This window comes from Cryptosporidium hominis (assembly GCF_000006425.1).
Source record: "Cryptosporidium hominis TU502 chromosome 6 CHRO016159, whole genome shotgun sequence".
Lineage (NCBI taxonomy): Eukaryota > Apicomplexa > Conoidasida > Eucoccidiorida > Cryptosporidiidae > Cryptosporidium > Cryptosporidium hominis.
In genome coordinates this window covers 1-10,257 of record NW_667202.1, presented here as the reverse complement: position 1 = coordinate 10,257, position 10,257 = coordinate 1, and the positions used below count along the sequence as shown (strand labels likewise).

The 10,257-nt window shown below is 30.7% G+C and overlaps 2 protein-coding genes across 2 annotated transcripts; both read left to right on the top strand.

Annotated features, from left to right (window-relative positions):
- Positions 1-638: 638 nt before the first annotated feature.
- Positions 639-4,955, top strand: Chro.60491 (hypothetical protein). The annotated part of the gene is made up of 1 exon (XM_661101.1): positions 639-4,955. One exon carries the CDS (start codon positions 639-641, stop codon positions 4,953-4,955), a length of 4,317 nt encoding a protein of 1,438 aa, XP_666193.1.
- A 507-nt stretch (positions 4,956-5,462) lies between these two features.
- On the top strand, positions 5,463-7,634 carry Chro.60492 (hypothetical protein). The annotated part of the gene is made up of 1 exon (XM_661100.1): positions 5,463-7,634. One exon carries the CDS (start codon positions 5,463-5,465, stop codon positions 7,632-7,634), a length of 2,172 nt encoding a protein of 723 aa, XP_666192.1.
- The last annotated feature ends 2,623 nt before the right edge of the window (positions 7,635-10,257 follow it).

The window sequence follows — 10,257 nt, the reverse complement described above, 5'->3', positions numbered from 1 at the left end:
ATTCTGTAACTGGAGTTAGTAATGAAACAACTTCAATAGATTTGAAGTCAGCTACAACATTTACTAATACAAATAATACAAATATAGTACCGATTTTAAATGCAAACAACTCTAATCAAAATGATCTATCTGCAATTTCTAGTAACTCTTTAATTGGAGGGACAGGAGTGACTGGAACTTCTGGAGGTGGATCTAAGAAGAAGAAAAAAGCTTCCAAGAAGCTTCCTGGAATCCCATCACTACAGAAATCAAGCATTGTGAAGGCTTTAAATGCTCAGAGAAGACTAGAATCTCAATCTACAAAACTTGTAGAGAATGATTCAGCTGATTTATCAGGATTGAGAGGGAGAGATCAAAGTCAAGATCAAGATCAAGATCATGATCATGATCAGGGTCAGAGTCAGAGTCAGAGTCGGGGTCAGGATCAGGATAAGGATCAGGGTCAAGTCCAGGATCAGGATCAGGATCAGGATCAAGATCAACATAGAAATCAGTATAATGAAGAGGAATCCAAACAAGATAATAAGGGAAATGAAAAACGCAAAGAAGGTCATAAAGAGAAGGATGTTGAAAGAAGTGATATTAAAGTAAACAATTTATCTATAGCTTTGAAAAAGGATGCAAACTCTTCTGAATCTATGGATAAAGCTGGTTTGGAGGCTAACCCTGATTCATCTTCTCCTTCTTCCTCCTTTTCTTATGGAACTGCATCTCTTAGACCAGAAAAGCTCCAGAAAGTTCCTGATGAACTTTTTGAAATCGCTCTTGAAAGCTTTTCTGGAGACTCATTCAGTGTCTCTAGCTTAGTTGGCCGTTTATTGGAGCGTGTTATATGCAGATTTTCTGAGATCTCAAATAGAAAAAAGGAAGACTCATCTCATACTTCTGAAGCCTTTTCTGATTCTAATAATAGATCCGAATTCCTATTATGGATGAATGGATTGAATGATCTCGTATGTAACTTATCTTTGATTGGGGGTAGTAAAAAGATTGACCAAACTCTTATTCAAAGAGAAATCATACAACTCCTTAGAAGACTTCTCTCAACTGAGACAAGTTCTCAACAACTTTCTAGTGTTGCATCTGAAAGTCTTTCATCTATAATTAAATATCTAGAGGATGGAAATCTCGAGCCTTGTTTTAAATCAATAATTTACAATATTCCACAAATTGGATCAGGATCAAGATCACTAATATCGGTACCTGGTTTATTAAAAACGATACCCAAATATGGTAATAATTTTAATAAAGAATCATTTAATAATTATTATAATAATATGTATAATATTTTAGTATCAGTACAACAAAGATCTGCTATTTTATTCACAATATTATTAATTAAAAGTTTAACAATACTGTCTCCAAGTTCAATAATAGAGATGCATCTTGGATTACTTCCTAAGACGGATTATATAAAATCTAATTCATTAATTAAATCAACAGGTTATAAATCAATTAAGTCGTTTGTTTTGTTAGCATACTTTTTGAATGTTTTTGGAGTTAAAGATGCAATGGATGTTATTATTTCAATACAAGGAGTTAAAGGATTTGAGAATCTATTGATTAGAATGGCATCCTATACTATAGGCTTGAGACAATATGCAACTAGTAACTTTATTATAGAGAATATTGAAAAGCTTCGTGATCATCATCCATCTTTAGATTGGGTATCGTCTTTAAGAATTACTGATAAATTAGCAATCAGTGAGGAAGTTCTTAAGAAGACTTTGGAGACTATTTGTGATCATTTTTCTACAAAGAGTAATTCAGCTTTTGCTCAGAATAAGAAGACTTTGGATTTAATACAAAATGTTGAAGGAATTGTCAGATTCTCAGATATCAATGATTTTGCATATGAAGAGGCTCAATTATTGGAAATGAGAAAAGTTGGAAAAGATTCTCCTCAAGTATTAGTTAATAATGATGACTTATGTATAATACTTAAACCTCCTTTCTGGTACTGTCCAATAGAAGGTACAGGGATGGATGAGGATGAACAAGATGAGGAGGATGAAGAGGATGAACAAGAAGAAAGTGTAGAATATGAAGAAGAATTAGAATACGAAGAAGATGATACTGATGGTGATAAAATAGAAAATCAAAGAAATGATGATAAGAAAAGAAGAAGGGTAAAAAAGAAGCTTGATCATGATAGTATCCAAGATGAAAATAAGGATGAGAAGACCGGTATAAGAAAAGATCTTAAGAATAAAGTATCGAGTATTACGATTAAAGAAGAAGATAATGATTCTGAAATGGAAGTTAAAAAAGCCATTAATAATACTGATGAATTTGAGGAGATTCTAAATAGTGGAAGAATGGAAAGTATCTTGAACTTTTTGAAATTAAGATGTAAAGAAATAGGTTTAGATTTAAGAGGTAACGAGAAAATGATTAAAAGAATTGGATTAAAGCTTGGAGTTGAAATTGGAGGTCCAATATTAATTTTTAAGAATGAAGATATGGAGAAATACTATAATAAGAATGAGATCTTGAATCAAATTCATTGTCAGTATATATTCTTATGCCATGGACAGATTCAGAATTCTTCTGATAGAAATGTCTCTTTATCAAATATTGTCTCAAATGCTTCAAATCGAATATTCTCAAAATGTCTTTCATCAGATGGAGGTGATTCTATTGCAAAATATAATGTTTGTGAACATATCAAGTTTAAGAATTATAATAAAGGTTCTCCATCCACATTTTCTTTGTGTACATGTATTTCAAAACCCGGTAACGTAAATAAGATTAGAGCTTATATGCATCAAATTGGTCATACAATTGTTGGTGATTCCAAACATCTTGGTCAGAAACAACTAAGTTTGGATAGAAGATATTTTCCCAATATATTCTTTTATTGTACTCATTTGGAGATTCCTTTAATGCAAAATAATAATGTTAAAGATGGTGATCATGAAATGGAGGAAAAGCGTGATGGGAGTACAACAATATTGGATGGTAATGCAATAATAAATAAAGAAAGTATTAAAGTTATGGCTCCAGTTTCAAGAGATATCATGGAACTTCTTGAGAATGATTTTGAAATTACAGAAAAGTTCTCAGATATGTACTTTTGTCATTTTTATAAAACTAATATTGAACTTGAAAAGTTGGATAAAGCTGAAAAGACTTCACAAGTTACCCCTTCTGATGCTGATATAGAAACTAGAGTTGAGGATGATTTAGTAGAGTATAATGAAATTAAGACTACGAATATGAAATCTGGTAATGTTATTAATGATGAAAAAGATAAAAGAAAATGTTCGAAAAGTACAGAAAATGATAATTTTGAGCCTCTTAGTATATCAAATACTCTGATAGCTTCTCTTCCTGGACTTGGATTTGGACTTACACCATTTCTTGGTATGCCTAATTCTCAATATGCTGTAAGTGTGAATTGCTCTCAAGATGAGAAATCATTGGAACGTAAACAAAACCAGAGATTATCATTATCTTCTTCTTCCTCCTCTTCATCTTCTACTTCTTCTTCAGTTCATACTATGATACCACCAGATTCGGCTAGCTTATCCTCTCCAACTCCTGCATCAACTTTACATGCAAAGACAAATGGCGGAGTATTTACATCATTTGGATTTGGAAGGAATTTTCTAACATCTTCTCTTGATAATTCAACAAACTCTGCAAGTATTGGAGGCGGGATTGGAAGAGTTGGAGGAGGAATTGGAAATATTAGAGGTGGAGGTATATCATCTACTGGTGGTATGACAGTTAACAATACTGGTTTAAGGCATTTGGTATCTCAACAAAACCAATCTGGAGGTGGAAATGGAGATGGAAGTAGTATCATTAACAGCAATAGTAACAATAGTGGTAATAACAATAATAGTAGTTCTCTTCCTATAAAGACTCATCCAAGCTTGGTTTCTTGTCTTACAGAATTAAACTCAAAATCAGATGGATCTGCACTGGGAATTGGACTAAGTACGAGTAATTTGGTGCCTGGAGGAGGAAATATCTTCCATCAACAGAACTTCATGCAGGGAATAATGGCAGGAGGAACAGGAGGAATAGGATTGGGAGGTATGGCAGGAAGTTTAGCAGGTGGAGCTGCAGGTGGGGTTGCAGGCGGAGTGGGAGGTGGAGCTGCAGGAAGCTTAACAGGAAGTGGAGTAGCAGGCGGAGTAACAGGAGTAGGAGTTTCACCATCACCAATTTTCCAACATCACGGGAATAATACAGCTGGAATTATAAATAGTGGAAGATATGGAAGCTTAACAATGAACAGTGGTATTAGAATGGATGCAGGTACTGGTACGTTAGTTAATAATGCAGTACAAATGCATCAGCAACAACAACAAAGTTCAGGAGCAAAACAAGGCTGGAATACTCAAGATTTGCTTCAAAATCCAAGATGGACTTCATCTGAAGTTAATAACGATGGTTTTGGAGGTGGAGTCAATAGAATTGTAGGAGGAGGAATTTCTGAAGAAATGAACGTAAATCAATGGAATAATGGAATTGGCGGGAACTTTAGAGCTTTAAACTCAAGAGGAATTAATAATTCTGGAGGATTAAATTTGTCAACAGTTAACTTGGTTACAGGAATAGGTATCGGCGGCAATATCGGTATCAATAGTAATATTGGTAATGGAAATAGTACCACTGGATTAGGAAATATAAATGTAGCAGAAGGTACCGGTCTAAAAATTGGATCAGGAGTAACAATGGGACCAGGAGTAACAATAGGACCAGGTTTATGGGGACAACATGCTGCCCAACAGCAACCCTCAATCATTGTTGATCCTCCGTCTCAGGGGAAACATTCGTCAATCCAACAACAAATTGGAGGAATTCCCAATATTGTCTCAAGTCTACATGCCAAAAACATACAAGAAGGAATTAGTTCCCAAAGATTTGATACTTTTCCTCATGAAAGGGGTGAAATTACTGAGCATTTGGAATCTAGACAAAGAAAGAAATCTCCATTTTAACAATACAAAACAAAAAAATGTAACTTATAGCTTTTTCTTTTAAATTAAATATATATTTAAATTTGTCTCCCTTTTCTTTTTCTTCTTCCTTATTTTTTTGCCCCTTTTAATATTTTGCATCCTCCATTTTTACATGCATGCAGAACTTTTGGCGCCACCCCACACTACCGGCATTGGATGCATTTATTAGTAGTGGGCGAGGCACTTTAAGAGGTTTTTTTTTTCTTTTTTTTTTTTTATTATTTAAATTAAAATTCTAAAGTATTGGTAATAATCATCATAAAAAAAGTTTATATAATTATAACCACATTGATTAATATTTAGTAATAAATATTAATACTAATATTGCTTTCTATAAAATATCACTTTCTTGAATATAATACTAATATCCTAATCTTCTTTCCCCTCTATATTAAAAATATTTCGAAAGAAGGGAATGAGGAAAAGTTGTTTAAGACATTAATAACTATTTGGAATAATTGTGTATAAATAAGGGGGAAAAAAAGGATGATTCCGAATGGATCAAAACTTGAGCTTGGAACTTTAGTATTAGGTTCTGAAACAGTAAAAAAAGGATGGAATGCATTTTCAACTTTAAATAATGCAATAGATGGAGTTAGAAAAGTGGCAAATGATGTAGTAGGATATAATAATTCAACAATAGGAAATGAGAATTATAAAGGGGAATTGGGAAATAATAAAATAGTAAGTATAATAGAGAAAATAGAAGTAGGACAGGTATATGGAAGATTAAAAAATGATTTAAAATTAATACAAATATTTGAAAGAGAAACGAAATCAATGGGAACTTTAGAAATTATTTCAATTAATAATAATTTAGACTTTTCATATTTAAATATAAGATGGAGACGAAAAATGGGTGAAAAATTAATTGATATACAAGGTAAAGATTCAAGCCTAAAATATAACTTAACAGCTGATGATGTAGGAACAATTATTATTATAGAAATATATCCAAAAGGAGAAGCAAATGATCCTCTAAATATTACATATTGTGAATTAGGACCTATAGAAATAGATGATACAACAAAGATATCTTTATCAAAATCTTTAAAAACAGGTCTTATTAGATTCCCTGTAGAAATTATAAAAGATGAATTTGAAAGCTTAATAAATCCAGAAAATTCTTCAAAAGAATCAAAAAATGATGAAGATTCAACAATGACAAAAGATATTTTGGTAGTAACAAATGATGATGTTAAAGTAATTAAAAATGGAATGACAAGTTCAAATTCAAACTTTGAAAAGAAAATTGTATGGTCAGCAAAATACTTTGGTGGTAATATACATATTCAATTAAATCATCAATCATCATCTTGTCAAGAATTCACTCTTTGTTCTGGATACGATATTCATAAACAAAAGATATCAATTAAAACAACAAGTAGAAATGCTAGAGATATTGCAGCTTTAACAATTAGATGTTTAAATATTAGACACACAATATCATTAGAAGCTATAATTGGAGGTGGAGTTTCCTGGATCCCAAAAAACTCAACAGTAAATGATTCAGATAATATAGAAATTGAAGAAAATAGAAAATTAAATATTTTTGCTTATATAGGACGTCTAGAAGATGAAATTGCAAATTTAGAGAATAACAAGGAAAAACTGAACGAAGATAAAAAACTTCTTCAAACTGAAAAAGCTATTTTAGAAAATGAATTAGCTGAGACAATTTCAGCTTATCAAGATATAATTTCTCAATATCAACAAGAAAAAGATTCTAAAACCAATACTAACAAACAAGCCAAGGAATTTAACATAGAATTTGGGCTTGAAAAGAACACAGGAATTAAACAATCCAACAATAGTCCAAACAAAAAATCGATTCAATCAAATTCAAATAATTCTTATAAATCCACCTTATTACATGGATACAGTGGTACCTATCCCATAAATAATTCAAAACAAGATGGGTCTAGCAATTCAGAAAATAATAATAATTCACAGAAAAATGAATCCATTCAACAAAATTCCACTGAAATTAACAAAATAATTGAAGAAAATGCTTCTCTTAAAGAATCCATTTCTCAACTTAATAAAAAATTTGAAAATGAAATTGGCGCCAGGGAGTCAATGGAGCGCATGCATGCAGAAATTGAAGAATTACGCGGGAGATTGGAAAGGTCGGATAAAGAAAAGGAAGACTATAAAAGATTAAATGAAAAATTAGATAGCGAAATCCTTGTTAAAAATCAAGAATTAGAGAGTATTAAGTTAGGACAAGGTTTAAATTTGACTAGAAATATAGAAAAGATACAGCAATTGGAAGATCGTATATTGGATCTTCAGAGTCAGAATTCTGAAAAACAACAAGCTATTCAAACTTTATCAACAGAAAAATCAAAGCTTCTAAAAGACTTTTCATCATTAAAATTAGACTTTGATAAGCTTAAGGAGCAACATAATCAACTAAATAAGAGATATATAAGCTTAAATCTTGAGAATTCAAGAATTCATGATCAGGAAAAATCATCAAAATTTGACAATGAACTCATGAATTCTGACTCTCAAAACAAAAATGACCAAACTGTTGATATTACAAAACTAAAAAGTGAGCTTGAAGATTATAAGAAAACTAATTGTGAGCTTAACCAGACTATAACTCAACTTAAAACAAGAATACGAAGGTTAGCAATGATCAATTCTACTTAGATTTTAAACTTCTATCTTTTTCTTTAAGTCCAATTATCTCCAAATATTTATAAATCTATTTCTTATTTATTTATTATAGTTATTTAATTATTAAATAGTCCATTTATTTATTTGTCCACCTTTTTACCTTTATATTTTGTGGCCTCACTTTTTGGCGCCAAGTGTGAATATTCATCTTTAAAGCTTTATTATGAACAAAAATCTATAGTTATGCAGACAAAGTGAAGAATATGCAAAGGGATGTAAATTTGAGGAGATACATTCTCCAAGTATTTTCTTCTCCAAATGTCGTAGCATTTGCTTCTGAAAAGGCCAGGAATATATTGGATAATGAATTTGGAGTATCACTTAATTCATTATTAAGGCCTCTTGGCGTGGAATCACCTTCAAAGTTTCTATGGCCTCCATATGAAACTTCTAAAAGGAATGAAGAATATACTTTAGATTATAACTGGCAAAATAGAATATGTAGAGAAAGTTGTCCAGCCTTCTTGTCCTTAAAAGAGGTATTCCAAAATAAACCAAAAGGATCACCAAATATATGGACTCCTCAAAATACTATTGAGGAAATTACTATTACTTTGCAAGATAAAGAATATAGAAATGATCATTTTGAGGTTAGATTTATATCTCTTTGTGATCATGAAAAAATTATACCGGAAAATGATAATCAAACTATATATTGTACAAATTTAGAAGCAATAAAGTCTTATGGAGACTTTATTAAACAATTTCCATATAATGATCTTATTTCATCTAGTCTCCTTCATAGTGGAGGAAAGCAATTTGAATCAATGTTTAAGGAGTTTCTACAAGATGATTTTGAAATTAATGTTAATGATGATGTTATAGAATTTAATAGTGAATTACCTTTTTGGTTTGAAAGATGGTTAGAAGCTTTTAATGAAAAATTCAACTTTTTAAATCATGAAAGTATATCTCAGCCTATAGGGGGTATCGTATTTGTTGATATTTCAGAAGATGATCCAATAGAATCTATTATTGAAATTACTAATTCACTTAAAACTGGTAAAAATTTTGAAAAACTTGGAGGAAATCCTGGATACTATCTTTTTGGTAAAAAAAGTCATTTAGGATTTATCAATCATTCTAATTATTTATCCGATACCTGTAAGATCACGAAACCGCATTATTTACAAGAATCATATTTGAATGATTTTCCACTCATTTATATATTTATTAACGATGAAAAGTCGAATTTTGATTTAATGGAAACTGATCATAATATTATTTCAAGCTTTAAACTTTCATTTCCAGAAAGTATTTGTTATATTTGGAATATTAAAGGTCATAATGCTTTGGGAGAAATTCAAGATCCAAGTAAAATTGTTTGGCCTGGAACATTTTCACATCCATTTAAGGATTTTAATTCAACATTTTCTGCTAATAGATTCTTTGATTGTAATGAAATGGAGCAACTTAATAGCTTTATTATTGATTCAATCAAAAATAACTTTGTTCCTTGGTTAGAAGATACTATTAATAGACTATGTAATCATGTAATTCAGTCAAGAAAAGGACTAAAAAATCATCTAAGAATTCTTTGGAGAAGACCTAGAAATGATACTAGTTCAAATTCAGATGGACTACTTTCTAATCTTGGAGTTGGTTCTACATTTAGTAATATAGAAGAAAGATCACAAATTTTTGAACATGAAATCTCACTTTTCTCTTCTAAATCTAGTTCAAATGGAAATAATAGTTGTAAAGGATCAAATACATCTACATCTGTATATTATTCTTCAGGATCTCTTGAAGGTCAAACAAGATTAGTTGCAGATCTATGTTTAGTATCAGGAATTTATTCTCAATCAATACATTATTATAAGCAGATATTATCAGAATATAAGTTGGATAAATCATTCTTACATATTGGATCAGCATTTTTCTCAATGGCAATTGCTGAGATACTTTCAGACTTTGATCTTGAGACGGTAACTGAATATTGTACAAATTCTTCAAATTCATTCTTAAAAAGTACTGATGAAATTGGAACTATTTCTGCCATTAAATCACTACTATTTCTCAGTTTGGTGATTTTAAACTCATTCAATTATAAAAAGAGATCTCAAGATCATATTACAACTCAGGATGTTAATTCTTTTATGATCAATAACGTATGTAAGAATATTGTAAATGCTTTATCAAAGATATCTAATGAATTTCAAATTTCCCAACCAAATCTCAGACCAAGATCTCTTTTCTCAATTAATAAGATGGATTCTCAAGATCATTCAAAAGATTCCATTACTAATCAATATTTATCAGATCTTAAATCGATATCCGATATATCAAATATTTATAGAGAAAATTGTATTTTAAGTATATTTGGAGTAATAAACTATGTAATTTCAAGAGTTTTGTATTTATCGTCAAGCCTATCAAATTTGAACTTTAAAAAACAGTTAAATCCAATAAATCTTTCACATTGTTGGAGTATCCATACAGCTCAAGCTGCTCAAGTTTTTCAAGATCTTGGACTTTTTGGAATATCTCTTCAACATTATTTAACAATTCTTCTTCATATGGATAGATTTTCACATAAACATATTCATAGATACCTTAAGTTAGCCCTCGAGCGGGGTCTCTTGGTCCCCCCACC